Genomic DNA, 19,354 nt, shown 5'->3' with positions numbered 1-19,354 from the left:
TTGAGGTTGGAAGGAAGCCCTCTGCGGGCGCCATTGTTACTACACAATGCATTGTTTTTCTTTGGGTTTTTTTTGTGCTTCAAAGATTCAGGAAGGGCGGTGGATTCCCAAATATGTGGAATAACTTTGATTGTGTACACGATGGTCAGTAAGATGATGGGCTTAACGGTGATTTCTTGTACCCTGCCAGGTATATACATGTGCTGCCATGGCCACCTATAGACTTGTATTGTAATAGAGAATAGATTATATTCAGTATATACCTCTGATTAAAGTAGTAGTAGTATTGTTTGTTTCAAGGGTTATTCACCCCCCCCCCCATTGTTTCCATATGCCAACTCATTGGCTGTTGTGTAATTTGTGTAGGTTAAAGGGATTGTCCCATATTTCTATGTTATCTGCCGCCTAGGGGATAACGTGCAGCTGGCTGGGACCCCTAGTGGTCAGGAGAGCAGGGGTCTGATTCCCTCTAATACATGCAGTATGTGCGGCTGCTCCATTCCCGGTCTATGGGACAGGCAGAGATTAGACTACAGGGCTTGGGATGGCTGGGACATCTACCCCACATCTATAGAGTCCCATAGTGTGAGGCTTTTCTGGATCAGGAGTACAGGGTCTCCATACGGACATAACACTTATCCAAGACTGCTCTTCGTTTTAAGCCTCTGCCGGTATTTTTCGGGACTTGCAGTTGTAGCTGTATGGACTTGCCTAGGAAGGTAAGGGCTCTGCTGTCCTGCCTCTCCTCTCCATAGAAGAGAACAGAGGGTAAGTACACAATGTCACCTCTGCTCCATGTATTCTGGGGTGCGGGGAGAAGTCTCATGTATGGTATAGCTCCTATACGAGTAGCCTGCGCCTCTATGCAGGTGAGGCTCTCCATAGCAGAAGCAGCTAGACGCTATTTATAACTTTTCCTTGGCTTTATAAAGTCCTGACAGTGGCTGATCTCATGGAAAATTCTCCCTCACAACAGACTGAGCGGTGATTCAGAGATGTTTGTGCTGAGTGAAGGTGTTGAATAGAGCAGATTATCCTCCCATTTCCCCGCAGGTCTGTGTCTGCTGCGCTCACCCCCTGGCTCTGCTCTTCTATATTTTGCCTGCACAGTATTTATAGCAGGTGGGGTGTGGCGCCCTCTGCCTGGCACTGCCTCCCTCCCTCCTGCTTCCTGCCTCCACATATTAACTCTATGTGCCATGCCGTGCCCTCCCACACCTAGCGCTGCGCCTACTATGTAATGACTTGGGTGCTGAAGATGAGACAAAGAAGGGATTATAGGAGCAGACATTTCCAGGCAGACCTGGTGCCACTTAACCCATTGAAGAACGCTGCAGTCGTCCTGTCCTCAGCTTGAAGTGGCTGAAAACAGATAGCAATAGATTGCTTTTGGATGCACAGGAGATGTAGATGAAGCTCGATACGCACTGGATCTGAGACCTGTGCTATGGTATAGAATAGGAAAAGCTCCTGTTGTATATGTTTACACATAGATATATCATTAGCTTCTTCAAGCAGAAAATGGTTCACGACTCCCACTAGTTGCCTGGCAAAGGGTAGAGCCTGTATGTTTTTGCAGTTGTTGCATTAGGAATCCTACAGGATCTATAAAAACGTTATATTTTCTGCACAGATTACAGTAACTTTGAAGTAAATGAGATATTAAATAAGACCTTTCACCAGCTCACACGTGGACATGAGCACACCATTCTGCAGGGCAGTGGTGGCGAACCTATGGCACGGGTGCCAGAGGGGACACTCGGAATACTCTCTGTGGGCACCCAGGCCATCACCCCAGCACAGAGTTTCCAAACAGCATTCAAAACCTCCTCCTGCTGTCCCTAGACACCCAGGAAGTGCTATGATTAGTGCTATTTTGAAACTATACATCCTAAGCTGCCTGCAACTACACGGGGAGCAAGGAGGTGCAGCCAGGGCTGCGTTATTGTTGGAGCTTCTGCTCTGGGCCCCAGCGATACAATTAAAAGCCGTGACAAAACAGGTAGCAGCATGTTACTGCTTAAATTGCCATGTTGGCACTTTGCATTTAAATAAATGGATTTGGTTGTAGTTTGGGCACTCAGTCTCAAAGGTTCACCATCACTGCTGTAGGGGCTACATATCAGCTCACACACGGGGCCTTGTGCATGAGCCCTAAGGCCGGCGCCACACGTGACGCTTTGTCTGCGCACGCAAACGCAGACAAAGTCGCGCCCACCGGGGCGGGCCTCGGCCCGATCGCGTTTCCATAGAAACGCCGATGCGATCGGGCCGAGGCCCGTCCTGGTGGGCGCGACTTTGTTTGCGTTTGCAAGCGCAGACAAAGCGCTACGTGTGGCGCCGGCTTGAGGGCGCTGTCACACGTTGCGTTTGCAAACGCAGACGCAGACCAAACCGCGCCCACCGGGCGGTCCGCGGTCCAATCGCATCGGCGGTTTCAATAGAAACAAAGAGAAACGCCGATGCGATTGGACCGCGGACCGCCCGGTGGGCGCGGTTTGGTCTGCGTCTGCGTTTGCAAACGCAACGTATGACAGCGTCCTAAGGGTGATGTCACACATGTCGTTTTTAGGCCATTTTTAGTTAGTGTTAAAAAAAAAAAAAGTGTTTTTGACAGGTTTGACCAATTATCTTAATTCAAACTGGTGAATAACACATGCGTTTTTTACTATCTGAAAACACACTAACTAAAAACGGCCCAAAAACGCCATATGTGGCATCACCCTTGCACAGCCCACTTGGTTCTTTGTATATTGCCTTTAGTAGTTTGTTCATTTTTGCTTTGATTAGCTGCCATCGGCCTGTCACTTATACATTTCCTGTATTGCATTCACCTTGGTATTTACTGGGCAGTGTTTAGAGAGGGGTCGTACGGGGCGACAGCATTCTGGGATTATCAGGTGCCACTGTCCCCCCGATATCTTTACTATTGGGGATCAGTCAGGCTGCATCCCCTTTCTTTTTAAGTGTTTTTGTTGTTTTGTCCGATTAGCGTTTTTCTTATGTACTTGTATAAGTGATTAATGAAGATTTGTTTTTTTACTACTGGACACATGACTTTGTGTATCTCTTGTGTAGTTGGTTCCTCTATGTGTGTAGCATCCAATATTCAATTTCACTTTTTGTGCCATGGTCCCGTTTCCTAGTTTACATTCATATCCACTGCAACTGCACCAAAGACTAGTGCTATACTCAGCGTGTTCCTCCTTTCCCTGAGTCTTTGGTGTGCTTTTAGATGAGTTTTTGGCACTTTGCTCCCTCCCATGATCAGGTTGGTTCATTAAGCACAATTAGCGCAGCAGTGAGGACCTGACGTGGTGAGGACAGGACAGAAGAGGCTTTCACTCTGGATCTCCCAGCCAAGTTGCTTAGTCTTATTATGAGCATCAGGCGCAGCGGCTCCTATAACGTCAGCAAGTAAGAAGTAACCCGACTCATTCATTCAGCCTGATGATACAGGGATATAACAGGGCTGTCATTGTTATGTGTCACCGCTCAGATGTGATGGGCAGGGTCTTACACTGCAGGTGAAGCTAATATGAATCGCAGGTATTAGAGGCTTGTTCACAGCTTTTGATTGTAGTCAAGGTCCAAACCTCAATGAATTTCATATGGGGAAGAGTCCTTATCACCAAGCTAATAGTAAGATGCACATGATGTAGTGTTTGCATGAGATTTTAAAAATCTCCTCGCCCAAATCTATACCTAGTCCCTAGGGGTGATGCCACATGGCGTTTTGAAGCAAAACACATGCTTTTTGCTTAAAAACAGGCCAAAAACTGTTTCAAAACGCCATCTGTGGCATCACCCTAAGGAAAGGTTGCAGGATGACTTCTGCAGCCAGTGTACTGCATGCTCTGCAGCTAAAGGACGCATTCCTGCATCATGTTTCTATAGTGCAAAGACACTGGGGAAAAAAACTGCATGCTTTTAGGGTGATGCCACACCCAGCGCTTTGAAACTGTTTTTGGTCCGTTTTTAACCGTTAAGACCTGCTTGTGTGAAAAACGCATCCGTTTTCAAAAGGGCATACGGTTTTTGGAAACGCATCAGATTTTGTCTGTTTTTAATTGTGCAAATTTGTAAAACCTGTAAAAAAACGCATGCGTTTTTTTTAACGAACTGCTTAAAAACGGACCAAAAACTGTTTCAAAACGCCATGTGTGGTATCACCCTTAGGGCGATGTCCCACGTTGCGTTCGCAAACGCAGACGCATTCAAAACCGCGCCCACCGGGGCGGTCCGCGGTCCGATCGCATCGGCGTTTCTATGGAAACGCCTGCGATCGGGAACGCAAAACACCGGCGGCTCGTACCCGATCGCAGGCGTTTCCATAGAAACGCCGATGCGATCGGACCGCGGACCGCCCCGGTGGGCGCGGTTTTGAATGCGTCTGCGTTTGCGAACGCAACGTGGGACAGCGCCCTCAGGGTGAAGACACGCGTGGCGTTTTTAGGGTGAAGACACACATGGCGTTTTTGGGCCGTTTTTGGGCCGTTTTTACTAAGTGCGTTTCCACATAGTTAAAAACGCATGCGTTAAAAAACGCATCCGTTTTTTAAAAACGCATGCGTTTTTGTCCGGTTTTTCGAAATTGCGCAATGAAAAACGGACAGAAACGCATGCGTTTTCAAAAAACGCATGCGTTTTTAAAAAACGGATGCGTTTTTTAACGCATGCGTTTTTTAACGATCTGAAAACGCACTTAGTAAAAACGGCCCAAAAACGCCATGTGTGTCTTCACCCTTAGGCCGTTTTAGATCTTAAAAAACGCATGCGTTTTGGACAGGTTTGACCAATTATCTTAATCCAAACTGCTCAAAAACGCATGCGTTTTTAACGATCTGAAAATGCACAAACTAAAAACGGCCCAAAAACGGCCTAAAAACGCCACGTGTGTCTTCACCCTAAGGGTGAAGACACACGTGGCGTTTTTGGGCCGTTTTTACTAAGTGCGTTTTCAGATCGTTAAAAACGCATGCGTTAAAAAACGCATCCGTTTTTTAAAAACGCATGCGTTTTTTGAAAACGCATGCGTTTTTGTCCGTTTTTCGTTGCGCAATTTCGGAAAAACGGACAAAAACGCATGCGTTTTCAAAAACCGCATGCGTTTTTCAAAAACGCATGCGGTTTTTTAACGCATGCGTTTTTAACGATCTAAAAACGCACTAAGTAAAAACGGCCCAAAAACGCCATGTGTGTCTTCACCCTAAGGGGTGTGTGTATAACACCTTCATCATTTTCGGTGTTATACACTGAAATGTCGCCACTTCTTCAATAAAAGTTCACCTTTTATTTTGAAATTGGAACCACAGAGTGCTTCCTGCTTTTTACTTTATTTATCTACAAGAGGATCTAGCCAGAACCTTTGGGGGCGCTGCACCCCTCCTTGTTAGGAGTCTATAAGATTGTGCTGGCTTGGACTTTACTTTATCTATCTATCTATGCTGTTTTTCTCTCTTACATACATACATACATACATACATGTGCACGAAATCCACAATGGAAGTCTGTAACATACCGGATGTGCGTTGGATTTGGTAATATATCGTTGAACTATATACTGGAAATCTTATGCACCTAGCCCTGCAGTAGTAAATCTTCAGCATGTGAATATAACCTAAGCCCGTGTTCACACATTAAGTTGTCTTTTGAAAATCCATTCCAAGCACATCGGGGAGCAGTAGCCCCTGAAGTCCCACGTCTTTACACCTAGACGCTTGCAATCAGGAAGTAGCGTCTCATACTTTGCCTTGTTAACCCGCAAAACACGTGTTGCTTCATTCTGAGCGGAAGCTTTCAGGTCTAAACGCATCTCCGAGTAACTCCTCCCAGTTAGCGTTTCAGATCTTGAGGTGCGTTCGTACCAAGGGTGGTGCCACACGTGACGCTTTGTCTGCGTTTGAAAACGCAAACGCAGACAAAGCCGCACCCATAGGGGCGGCCCGCGGCCCAATCGCATCAGCATTTCCATAGAAACAATCCATGGCACCAACCTTGATGACATATTTCGGTAACATAGCGTTTCCTTCACGATTGCAGATACTAAATCCATTTGTGCTGCAGATTTTTTAATGCTTGAATGGGATTTGTATAGCAGCCTCCTGCAGAAGTCATAGAATCCTGTTCATCAGATATGAGTTTTTCTGCAACATTTTATTTAGTTAAGTTTTTTTCACTAAACACAGTGTATGGCACAAATTTCATCTTAACGCTGCAAAAAAACTCTGCAGCGGAAGGTAGTTTACAGGCTGCAGCTGTCAATTTTTTTTTGCTAATGCAGAATCTGATCTTTGCAAACCTGCGAAAGCTCAACATATTCGCTGTCGATGTCACCTGCTTTCTGCTGCGGCTGGCATGACTAATATGTAGATGAGACTAATGAGCTTAATAAGACTAATGACAATCTCCTAATGAGACAGTATTACCAGAGCCCCCCCATGCTGAAGATTCACAGGCTGTTACACTGTCTCCCGCAGCACTTCTAACTTCCCTCTACCACATATCTCACTGCAGCAGAGGAGGTTTTAGCACAGTGGGATGGGGCAGTGTAATAACCTGTGAATCGGAGGGTAACACTCTGGTGACACTGAGCATAAGTTGATTTTAGAAGGACGGAGGCCATGGATAACAAATACATGTGTCCTTCAAGCATTGCAGGGATAAGATCTCTAGTATGGAGGGCAGTAAGGCCTGTGTGAACTGAAGATACATTGGGGGAGATTTATTAGAAGTGTCTGGAAGCAGAACTGTTCTAGTTGCCCATGAAAACCAATCAGAGCCCAGCTTTCATTTACCCGCAGCGGTTTATAAAGTTAAAGCTGCGCTCTCATTGGTTTTTCATGGGCAACAAGAACCGCTTTACCTCAGACACTTCTGATGAAGATACATTGGGGGAGATCTATCAGAAGTGTCTGAGGTAAAGCGGTTCTTGTTGCCCATGAAAAACCAATGAGAGCTCAGCTTTAACTTTATAAACCGCTGTGGGTAAATGAAAGCTGGGCTATGGTTGTCATGGGCAACTAGCACAGTTCTGCTTCCAGACACTTCTGATAAATATCCCTACCATTATGTCCTGTTAGAATTAAGCTTCTGTATGGAAAACTGCGTGTGTGAGCACGGCCTTAGTGGTGAATTCTTGTCTCTGGGGAGCACAGGTCTCTGCACCTCAGTGTGAGTGTGAGCTCGGCAGCCAGCACTTTCCTTTACATAATGCTTTGTATAAGTGAGCGTTCCTGTGCATCCTGTTATTATACCGCCTTGTGTGTCTACACAGTGGGGAACATGTGTGTCCTCTCCACCTGAACACCGCCTCCCCCCAAACAAATATTACAAGTTGTCCCAAACTTTTTTTTGCCCTAGTGTTGAGAAGGGAGGGGGTGGGGGGGGGTCTTGGACGTGAGCTGCTTCTTCTCTCTATGAATAAGACCTTTCAGACTGTTTGTTTTCCTCCTCGCCTCCCTCCCCTTCTCCTCCTCACTCCGCCATTGGAGGAAGCTCTGGGAGGGCTTGGTTTTCCCCCTCTTTTGCTTAGAAGTTTTGGAGCAGGTCCTGTCACTGTGCTCATCCATCGTGAGGTAGAAGGGAGACCCTGATGTGAGAATGCTGGGGGACCCCGCACCGCTCTCTGCAGACAGGACCCTGCTTGTGGCCGGCAGCAAATCTGGATTTACTTGCAAGATGGTCCTGCAGGCGGTGGGCAGAGTGTTAAGGTAGGACGAGCGCACGTAGGTTTAGTTACATCGTCCTGTGAAGAATTCTGTGTACTTCCAGTCTTCAGTATTAACTAGTTACTCACTGTTCTGCTGGATCGTACATCTACAGTTCTTGTGTGTTCTCTCCTGGTCTGGGCTGTTGTTTTTTTCTGTGGTTCTTTGGCTACTGATGGCAGACAAGATCCATCATGTCGTAAACTCCTCAGTAATGGATAATGATTGACGATCGATATGTCATGACAGATCCTACATGATCCATCTGGAACGGGTTAAACTTTATAGGAGTTTATAGAACTTTATAGGAAACCGTAAACTGAAACTTTATGGTTTCAGTTGACTTTGTGATCTCGACTAAGACCAAAAATTCTCAAAAAACGTACAAGAAACCAGACAACGTGGTGATAAATCTACCCAAATGAGTTTACTCAACAATAGCAGATGCAGCCATGTTGTACGAATCACACAGTAGCTTCAGTAGTCAATCTACTTGGACGTTGTCCATGTTGGTGTCATATGCTACAAGCTTCTCTGATCTTGCAGTTCCTGCAGATACCCCAGGTCTGTCTATACGGTTTGTTGAAGCCTCTGTTAGAAATAGGCTATTACACTATTACAGGTCAAACAGTGGAAACCCGAGTAGTCCAGTCTTTATGGGTTGGTTGACGTTTGAGAAGTTCTTCTCCAGTTCCACAGATGTGGATGGGTAGGAGCTTGCGTTGTCCTTTGCGTCCTGAGGTCTAGGACACAACATCATGTCCTCAGATTAGAGGTTTTGTGGATCCTATGTTGGTCTCTACCATGAATTTTTTTAATCAAAGTATGTGCAAGGAGAACAAACCTGGACTTGTACTGGAAGGGAAAAGACGCATCCGGTCTTGTGGAGACTCTGTATAATGGACCTTGTGTGGAGGTACAGAGCTACTTGTACCCTGTGGATGTGCGCAGCACTGGACAGGAGTTTGTCCCTTCTATTCCATTTTTCTTCATCTTTATCCCAACAATGTGTAAAATTTGTCCCCATAGTATTAGAAGTGTAAAATCGTCCTGGTAGGAAACCAATCTGATAACATTTTATACCATGTATAGTATCATAAATTTACCTTCTTACGTTCTATGTGTTCTCAATAACTGTTTGATTTAACATAAATTTATCTTCTAAATGGAAATTTCTAAAAGGATTTGAAAATCTTGCTGCTCCCGTGATGCCAGGAAGCTGAAACAGTATAGTTGTAGATAAAGTTGTAAAGATCAAGTCTTAAACAAGGTGAGACATATGATGTGCCTGTACGCCTTGGAAGAATACAGTTGCCCATAGTGCCTTCAGTGGTGTCTTAAAGGGGTTTTCTACTTTCAGTAAAGAATTGATCTGTTTGTGTGGGTTTCCTCTGGGTCCTCCGGTTTCCTCCCACACTCCAAAACATACTGGAAGGTTGATTAGATTGTGAGCCCCATTGGGGACAGGGACCAATTAGGCAGCTCTGTGCAGCGCTGTGTAATCTGCATACTTTCTGTATCCATTCCTCATGGTTTTCTAGATCTCTGCTTGCTGTCATGGACTAAGTCTTTTGGATTTCAGCGGGCATGATCCATTGTTGTTACAGAAAATAGGATTAGATAGAGAATAGAATTGCCTATTGTCTGGCTAAATCATAGTTGTTAGTGATAAACTGAACACTGGGACTGAAAGTCCTCTGTACCCCTGGACGCATGGCCGCAGTATGGAAGGGTTGACTAGATCAGTGTTCAAGCAGGTCCAGATTAGATGGTCAGGTGGCTACCAGTCCTCTAAGCTAGTGCCAGCCCAGAGTGCCAACTTTAATCCTATATGAGGGCACCCTATCGTAGGCACAAGTATGCCCAGATGACTGAAGCATGCATGTGTATTTCAGTAGTGGTCAATATTATTTGACACTTGGTATTTGTATGGGCACCAATGAATAGACCGTGGCTATAGGGGAGATATGTTTTGATGATTAGAAGGTGGTACTCTATAATGGGTCGGACGTTGACTTACACGGCATAGGTGGCTTTCTTCACTAGTTTTCAAAGCTGATGGTAGGAAGCCAATATAGAAGAGGTCATGAAATGGAGACATGAACAGTAGAAGATGCGTAGGGGCCACAGAGGTGTGATACCAGCTTACTGCATGTAGTGGAAGTATGTAGCTAGATAGGGGAACACACAATACATTCACATTGGAGATGGTGACCTAGACAGAGGAGGATTACACCAAGTGAATATTGGTGAGAACTGAACCCCTTGGGGTAGTAAACCCCTGGAATACAGCCCTGATCTGTGAAGTATTACGTGACCCAATAAGTTGTATCGGGACAGAAGAATGATGTAGAGGAAGTGAGTAATGATTAGTAATGTTCATATACACACCTATTTATTTCTATAGAAAGGTTTGTAGTTCTCATCCTTCCCTGACATTCTGATATTATGGAGGGGAGAGTAGCCAAGCGCGGTGATATATAGGTCTATACGGGATACCTCGTGTAAAGCATGAATCCTGACAGGACTCCTAGGAGACAGAGTCCAGCTCTCCCTGGATCACTGTGTGGGTGCACAATGGGGGGGGGGGGGATGTATTCAGACTGGCACACTGTGTGCAAACTCCCCGCCCACCCGCTGGCAAATCAGACAGCCAGACTTGTAATAAATGTGGTGCTGCAATGTGCGCCAGAATGAGATCTGAAATGACTTGGGGGGGGGGGGTAGAAGCAGTAAAATAGTCGCCAAGTCTTGTGTAGTGCAAGAATTTGCTATTTTGATGGCGACTCCGCCACGTCTTTGCCCTGTGAGCGTACAGGGGTGCGGCGGGCAGCTCCCTTACAGTGCCTGCGTACTTTTGAAAAACCTTCAAATTGAAATTCACAGGGATTTTTTTACGCAAAGGTCGTTGTTTTGCCTGGCGGCCATGCCGTTCACTGGATACATAAAGAGGCTTACACCCCTTGGGGTATCCAGCAGGGCACAGGGGACTAGGGTGCTATCATACACCGATGCACAATAAATCTCCATGGACTCCACTCCAGTTTACCTTAGTTACTGTAAAAGGGGTGTTCCCATTTCAGCAAATGTTATTGTTTGTATTATAAAAAGTTATACAATTTTCCAATATACTTTCTGTATCAATTCTTCGCAGTTTTCTAGATCTCTGCTTGCTGTCATGCTATGGACAGCTTCTATGTTTGCTACCAGTGGACATAAATCTGACCATGGTCACATAGGTGCACGGCTCGTTACATCATAGAGAGTAATCAGAGCTGTGTGATATAACGAGCCGTGCACCTGTGTGACCATGGTCAGATTTCTGTCGATTGGATGCAAACACAGAAACGGCAAGCAGAGATCTAGAAAACCGTGAGGAATTGATACAGAAAGTATATTGGAAAATTGTATGACTCTTTATAATACAAACAATAACATTTATTTGCGGAATTGGGAATCCCTACTTAGGGATAATTCTGGCTATCAGGGCTGTGGAATTGGTAAGACAAGTTCCCTTACTGCGTCTCCAACTCCAATTTCCCTGACTGTGACTCCATCAAAATGTTCACTGAATCCGACTCTGCAACATTGGTCTCCTTGTCCCTCTAGCAGTAAGATACGGGCATCCCTTTCCAGCATCATTTTCCTCTGTAACGGAGGCGCTTCACTACTGAGCATGTACATAAAGTGCAGTACACATTCCTCTCAACTAAAAGCCTAGATCAAGGGTGCACAACCTGCAGGCAACAGGCCACCTGCACCGTGGGAGCGTTCGGCGATGCAGCTGAGACGTCCTCGCTGCTCCACAGTATTATCTGCTCTGAGGTCTCCAGTATTATTAATATTGTCTGGATAATAATGGGTCTCCACTATTATTGTCCACTCTGAATGCAGTATTTGGTTTCTTGGGTGGCTTTTTGTGCTGTAATGTGGTTGTTGGTGCAGGTTAATGGAGCAGCCCCTTAAAGTTGAGCAGTATTACAATGTGACCCTGGATATCTGTGCAGCGCACTTCCCATTGTAAACAGGGCACACAAAACGACCAGCCTTAGGGGAAATCAATGGGAGTCCAAGCAATGAGACCCACATTGGTCAGATGTTCATCTTGTGGTTGGGCGGTGATTCCTTGACAATGGAAAATTTCTTTTTATGTTGAATTCTGAGGTCTTGTTCAAAGTCCATTCATTGAGCAGGGAGAGATGTTCAGACGTGGATGGTGAAAAATCTACATCTGCAAGTGTTTCAAGGATGATCTCTCACCCCTGCGCTTTCTGGTCTGCACAGCCCCTGCCTCAGTGACAGCCCATGAGGCCAGTTGATCACCAATGATTGAGGCCACTGATTGTTTAGTAGTCATGTGATCAGTGCAAATTTAATTTTGAAATCTTTGAAATGTTCTTCATTTTTGTAGGGGATTGGCCGGTTTCAGAGAGATCTGTCTTGTGTTTATTGCATCCCCCTATTAGGACTGGTTTTGCCCACTATTCCTATAGATCTCCATAATGTGCTGGTATGCAGTGAGTGCTGGATACAGAAGTGTATAGGGAATAGGACTGGATGCTACAAACTTAGTAAGAGGGTATTATTATTTTGGGAGATTTCAGTACCTCTTGCTCATCTGCGCTCCCTTTTTTGGGAGGTAATGGAGTGTTAAGTCTATTGATCTTGTAAGGAGGTGGAATCCTTTTGGGCTTCCTGTTCTTTGTCCGTACCTGCCCCCGGGAGGAGGGCGCTGGGGTCCGGCTGCAGGTGTAGTGGAACGTTCACAGCCCTAAATTATTACATTGCAATATCAAAGTCTGTCTTCACTGTGGGTGGCGCAGTCCTGATAGTCTAGTAACAGTGTTCGGAGGTGTATCAGCGGCCACTAAATATCTGCACATGTAAAAATTACAACGTAAGAAAAAAAACTCAAAGTAAAAAAAAAAGTTAAAAATGTAGAAAGTGTCGCTTCTAAAGTTCATTTAAAGGAATTTCTCATACTGACTACAATTCCCTAGGGGCTCATGTGAAGATCCTGGAGCTGGAGGCGGGGAGGGGGGGTTTCCAAACTCTTCCTATATTACATGATTGACTGTAAAGCTGAATATCACACGTTCCCTGTGTATGGGGCGGGGGGCAGCGGAGGGTGACCCCCATCATTACTGTATGACGCACTTTGTTACAGACTCGTGAAGTTTTTTAGTTTTGTTAGTGTTAGTGGTGAGATAACATCTGCAGGATTTCTGCATGTGGCTCACACACTCCACAGACTTGTCCGTACTTGTAAGGAGACATATTTTGGAGCAAAGCGGCTAAATAAGAGGAGGATTGTTTGTGTAAAATTCTGTCAGTGAGTATTGCAGTCTTAAAGGAATACCTAGAATATAACATCCAATATCGTGCTAGTAGGGGCCTGATACTGAGCACCTGTACTCATAGACATATCCCGTCTGCCTGAGGAAACCTGGAGGGTTGTGGGGAAGCGCAGCTCTGTGGTACGTTTAGTGGCCAGGCCAGGTAACTGCGGCTCTTGAGGACCGGCTGTATTGGCTACTGCCATCTACTGGTCGATGATCTCTCGCGCTCGCGTCTTGAAGACTTCTTGAATGGTCCGGTTCATTGTCTGCCTATACACGTACAGGTGCACTCAGAGGCCAGAGCAATGGTGGCTCTGCTACGTACAATGTCTGTGTCACCTGTTCTCCACATGTCTACTAGTAAGTTATGCCAGGTGGACATGACTGGTGTAGATGCCAGGGAAAACCAAACATAGACATCACATTTCCCCATGAATTTGGTTTCCATCTATGCATTATAGTAAGACGTGGCATTGAGGGCCATTCATGCTATAAAATGAGGTGTAGTGTATGCCAGGCACATGGCAGCCGCCCGCCGGCTCTATTATTGTCTGTCTCCATTGTACAGGACGTCTGGTGTCTGGGCTGGCAGCGTCCTCCCTGCCCTGGTCCCCAGTGTCTGCCTTCCTGTTATCTGTCCACTTTGTTTTTCCTCTTTGTGACACTGGTGACATAGGACCCACCCTGTGCCAGTCTTTCCACCCTACCCGTCCTGTATCCATGCCCGTCTGTTTCCTGTGTGTGTTTTGCTCTAGCTATGGTATGTACAACATGCCTGGGCACTGCCCCTCGTCTCCCCGTCCTCCCCCTGTCTCCAGGATTCGGTGGCAGCTCGGGTATTCCTTTTAAGGCAAAGACTCCTCCGTGAGAACAAGAGCATGGGAAAGCCGGGCTGGCAAGGGATCTCGCTTTTCTTAACCCTGTTAGTACCAATTCCAAGGTGCAGGAGACAACCCAGGGAGCACGTCACCCTCTGTAGGGCAGACGGAGGTGGCATCATCTGTCACTGTCCTGATCCACCTTCTAGTTCCTAAATATTCCTGCTAGTAGATTCCCTAATATATTCTGCTGGGTGACAATTCGGCAGCCGACCCCAGACATCTTTGTAATGGTGCAGTTACCACATTGCTAGACTGACGTGGTATTCAGGAGCACGGGAAAGCTGGGTGCTTACTGGCGGCCATATTGGCTAGTAATCCTGTATATCTAACAGCTCCTGTGTCATATGGGTTTTCCTGTTTTCTGCTTTGTTGACTTTTTTAACATTTTTTTCCACCTCTTTATTTCTCATAGAAAATCAAAGACTAAGCCCAATGGTAAGAAGCCGGTGTCTGAAGAGAAGAAGTTGTACCTGGAGCCAGAATACACCCGCGTCCGTGTCGCTGACTTTGAATTCAAGCAACTAGTGACATTACCACAGGAAATCGACCTCAACGAGTGGCTGGCCAGCAATAGTGAGTGTCCTACCCCAACATCGGCGCCCTCCTGGACCCCCCAGCACAAGCTCAGTGGGCCGCAGGCGAGCGCCAGCGTAGGCTCTATCACCAGTAGTATGGAAGAGAGCGGCACACATGTTCAAGGCAAAGGGTAGACCTCTGTTCACATGTATGATGGGAGGTCAGAGCAGACACTCGCCTTCCAATCAAAGGTTTTCACCCCTTGGTATACGGTGGCATATCCCTGTATTCTTCATTGCGCGGCACTTTACTACTCATCAGAAGTAAGGAACCTTTCCCCTGTATTCTGGTAGTCCCAAGGGTCCGGACCCTCACAATCTTTATTAATCTATATCAGATGTTCTACAATCTCCCTAGCCCACCAGGATGATGAGTTATTACAGTGTTATAATATCCTCTGCACTCGGCTTATTCATCATCTCTCTGTGTATCTTTCAGTTACCACATTCTTCAACCACATCAACCTTCAGTACAGCACCATCTCCGAGTTCTGCACAGCGGAGACCTGCCAGACCATGGCTGCCTGCAACACGTGAGTACCCTGCCAGGTTACTAGATGCGTGTGGTGCCCTCTGTGCAAGTTGTATCTGTAGCTTATAGCGAGTCTGCTGTGTGCCAGTAGAGATTCATCATGAAGTCTGTACAGCTCATGCATTGGGTAGAGGGCTCCAGGACACCCCAGTGTATTGTCTTCTAAATCCCAAACTCCTGCTTTTCTGCTACAGACAGTACTACTGGTATGACGAACGGGGGAAGAAAATAAAGTGTACAGCCCCTCAATATATCGACTTTGTCATGAGTTCTGTACAGAAATTGGTGACGGACGAAGACGTCTTCCCCACCAAATACGGTAAGTGAAAGCTGCTTCTATTCTATAGATTTAATTACACTCGCCTGACTCAGGCCCCTGCCCCGTGTGATGCAGTGGGCTTCACATCCTGGTGGTTAAAGGAAATCTACCATCAAAATCCATCATCCTAAACCAGGGACACTTACTCCTAGATCCAGGCCCTGGGACTTTGGTAATCTTCTTATATTTGTTATCCATAGCCTTCTAAAATCATCTTTTACAATTGTGTTAAGAGCCATGAAGCTTCTGCTGCAGCTTCACAGGCTGTTATACTGTCTTACCTACTCTCTGCTCTGTGAGCACTTCCCCTCTGTGCACTCGAATGTCTCTGCTGCAGTGAGATTCTATCAGGCAGACGGAGCAGGGAAGTGCTACTTACACACTGTAACAGCCTGCAAAACTGCAGCATAGAGGGACTCTGGTAACACCCCCCCTAGAGCATTTGTGGCTTATCAGCAGAATTATAAAAGTTGATTTTAGAAAGAAGGCGGCCATGGATAACTAATATAAGAAGATTACCACTGTTATGGTGCCTGGATCAATAAGTAAGTGTCCCTTTAATGAATGGAGAAGTAGCTGCTTATTTCTGTGAAAGCTGGGGGAAATGGTTGCTTAGCAGTTTGTAAAATTTGAAAAGTATTGAGAGCGAGATTACCCCTGTCACCCTTGGGCTCCCCTCACATGGCAGTTTTTGTGTCTGCAGCCTCCTCTATGGGCTCCTGCATGGGGCAGTTGTTTCCATTGCCCTGTGTATGAGCCGACTGCCCTCAGAGCAAGTTGTATTCCTGTCTGCGTGTACGGCTCGGTGCTCGCAAGCCAAGTAATGTAGGTCTGCAGGCAATGCACAGTTGTTCGCAGCCGGAGACCTGCACACGTGCGCTTGGCCTTATTTTCCATCTTTTGAGGTGTCCAGGGTATTCATACAGGACATGAGTAGGAATATATTTATCCTGTATATATATGTAATATATTTAATAAACTTTTTGTCCTCGTTTTCAACTCCGAATAAGAAATGGGGAAGGAAAAATCATGTGTCATCAGAACTATATAGATTTAAGGAATTATTATTATAACCCCTCTATCTCTGTACAGTGGTCTGGTCTGCATCTACTTGGGCAGTGGAACAGACCACTACAAAGAGATTGGGGGGGGGATGTATAAATCATGTGGTGCTGATGCGTCTCTGTCCCAATATCTGCTGATGACTTGTTTCTTGTGTCCATTGACAGGCAGGGAATTCCCCAGCTCCTTCGAGTCCTTGGTAAAGAAGATTTGCAGATATCTATTCCATGTTACTGCTCATATTTACTCAGCCCACTTCAAGGAGATTGTCGCTTTGGAACTCCATGGACACTTAAACACTCTCTTTAGTCACTTCCTCCTCTTTATTCGGGAATTTAACCTACTGGACACCAAGGAGACGGCCATTCTGGACGACCTGTCTGAGATGCTCTTCAGTGAGGACAGCAGGGAGGCCGCAGGGGCCACAGGAGGGGCACAGAACCATGTAAAGGAGAGATGAGTCCCCCTCCGCATCCCCTCCCCTAAATGTCCCTCTTCCTCTCCTACCACCGCCCCCCTCCCAGCGTGCCCTACCCCCCTATAAAGAGCTGGCTGACCTACCAGCTCACAGCACAGGGGATATGGGGCTCTAGGAACTGCGCTGCCGGTTTTGGAGTAGGGGAGAACCATGCCTGTACTACCCCAGCCTGAAGGGGAGCAGACCTCGCTCTTATCTTTAGCAGGATGTTGCACCAAGTATCACCTTATTTTATTTGTGTCTTGAGATTTTTTTTTTCGTTTTTGTTTTCCCTCCTTTTTTCTTTTCTTTAATGATCTCCTACTTTACCTTCTTCTTTACGTCCTTTTCTTCTCCCCTTTCTTTTTATGGGTGGCACTGCCGTTTCTGGCTTAAGTCTATTATCCTATTGAGAGAAAATATTTTGCTTTTTTTTTTTTCTTTTAATTTTATTTTGCCGTGGCTTTGGAAGAATGTTAGTGGCACCTACAGTGGGGTGAGAATAAGGTGGGCTGGGCTGTCAGAGCATAGAAGAGGCCACCTGCAGCCCCCCGCTCTGGAATAAATCAAGGCTCCGTGGACGTCTGCTCTTCCCCTCTCCCTCTTCAGGAGGATTGCTGGGTGCTCACCCCTTGTTGGGGTGGAATGATAACGTTGGCTTCTTTTAGTTTATCTGTTAAATAATGATAATATTAATAATAAAACAGATTCTATCGACCTGAGGAATGGATTTGTGTGTTGTCCAATCAGCCAGTTCCAATGTAGAGTCGAGCAAGATTTGCTATTACATCTTCTCCATAGCATTCTCCTGACATTGGGCCTCGTACACACAGTCCTAGTCACAGGGTCTTGTCTCAGTCACAGCATCGTAGTGATCTGTGATTTCTATAAGGTTCCAGAATGTCTTCATATCTACTTGCAGGATTTAAGACTCTGAATCCAGCATTAAAGGGAACCTGTTAGCAGTTTAGATCATATAAAGCTGTGTTGGGTATCATCCCTAGTGATCCGAGTAATAATAGCTTGGTGTGTGTCGCTAGTAGTAGCAGGACTTTGAAAAAAATGCAATTTCCAGGATTGTAGCTGGATGCGGGGCACTCGTGTGCACTGGTGTGTGAGATCTCTTCAATGTACTGTTGTAGCAGTCAAACCTGCTATAGCACAGGAGGGATGGGTGGGTCCAGGACAGAGAAGGATTTACACAAACTTCTTAAATAAGGAAGAAAGGCAGAGGAAAAAGACACAGGAACACATTTCGATAGTAAAGTATATTACAAAGTTTATTAAAATTTGCACTATTCATTTATGAAATTTCAATGAGTGTCTGGTAGTCTGGACCTCAGATGATCAGCTGATCCGGTAGTGGCTGGTTCCAGGAGTATGAGAGGTTAGTAGACAACAGAGCGGGTCTTCATTATCTCAGAAAACTACTTAAAGGGAACCTGTCACCAGGAGACCCATTTTTAGCACTCCCCCAGTCCCCACAGAGCATAGTACATACACTGCCAAAGTGTTTTTGTATAAAAAAAAATAGGTTTTACAGAAAAAAAAGATATGTTTTATTGTACCTTTCATTAGCATCTGCTGTGTGACTAGGCAGTTGCCAAAAGGGAGGAGCTGGAAAGGAGCAGTCCCCTCCCCCACCCTTGGGAAACATGTGACCTTTTCAAATATATCAATAACTCCCCACACTCGAGATTGGCTGTAGAGGAGCAGGGGGCGTCACTAAGCCCAGTGATGGGTGTTTTCATATATTTGAAAAGGTCACATGTTCCCCAAGGGTGGGGGGGAACTGCTCCTTTCCAGCTCCTCCCAAAAGGCAACTGCCTAGTCACACAGCAGATGCTAATGAAAGGTACAATATAACATCTTTTTTTTTTTTTTTTTTCTGTAAAACCAATTTTTAATTAAAAAAAAACACTTTGGCAGTGTATGTACTATGCTCTGTGGGGACTGCTAAAAATGGATCTCCTGGTGACAGGTTCCCTTTAACACCTTGCCGACCGAGGACGAACTATATCGTCCTCGCGCGGCAAGGGGTGTATGGAGAGAGCTCACGAGCTGAGCTCTCTCCATACACAGCGGTTAACGGCTGTATAATACAGCCAACACCCGCCTGTCATTGCCGCGGTCGGTGCTGGCACCGATCGCGGCAGTTAACCTGTTAAGTGCCGCGGTCAAACCCGACCGCGGCACCTAACTTACAGTTAAATGGCGGCCGCCATCTTGGATTCCCGATCGTCGCCCCCTGGAACGTCATCGGAGGGCGGCGATCGGTTGCTATGGCAGCCTAGGGTCTCATTGAGACTCGTAGGCTTGCCAGGTGCAATGATTTCTAATAGCCACCAGAGGGCAGGCTATTAAAAATCATTGCAAAATAGCTATGTACTGCAATACAGTAGTATTGCAGTATATAGTATTAGCAATCAGACCCTGCAGGGTTAAATTACCCTGGAGGATCTAAAATAATGGTAAAAAAA

At 45.9% G+C, this 19,354-nt stretch overlaps 1 protein-coding gene across 4 annotated transcripts in view; it reads left to right on the top strand.

Annotated features, from left to right (window-relative positions):
- Nucleotides 1–17,591, top strand: part of MOB2 (MOB kinase activator 2) — a 30,166-nt gene extending 12,575 nt beyond the window's left edge. The window contains exons 1-5 of one of the 4 annotated variants that reach the window (XM_072118081.1): nt 3,365–3,417; nt 14,342–14,502; nt 14,944–15,037; nt 15,231–15,355; nt 16,585–17,591. In XM_072118081.1, coding sequence (XP_071974182.1) covers nt 3,380–3,417; nt 14,342–14,502; nt 14,944–15,037; nt 15,231–15,355; nt 16,585–16,877 — 711 coding nt within the window. In that variant the 5' untranslated portion in view covers nt 3,365–3,379 and the 3' untranslated portion in view covers nt 16,878–17,591. Of the gene's footprint in view, nt 1–3,364; nt 3,418–7,535; nt 7,713–13,911; nt 13,971–14,341; nt 14,503–14,943; nt 15,038–15,230; nt 15,356–16,584 lie in introns of those variants that run through there. The other 3 variants (XM_072118079.1, XM_072118080.1, XM_072118082.1) reach the window with 3 other exon arrangements.
- Nucleotides 17,592–19,354: the final 1,763 nt, after the last annotated feature.

This window comes from Engystomops pustulosus, chromosome 7 (assembly GCF_040894005.1).
Source record: "Engystomops pustulosus chromosome 7, aEngPut4.maternal, whole genome shotgun sequence".
Lineage (NCBI taxonomy): Eukaryota > Metazoa > Chordata > Amphibia > Anura > Leptodactylidae > Engystomops > Engystomops pustulosus.
The sequence above is the reverse complement of the archived record's forward strand: the minus strand, read 5'-3'. Positions and strand labels throughout refer to the sequence as shown.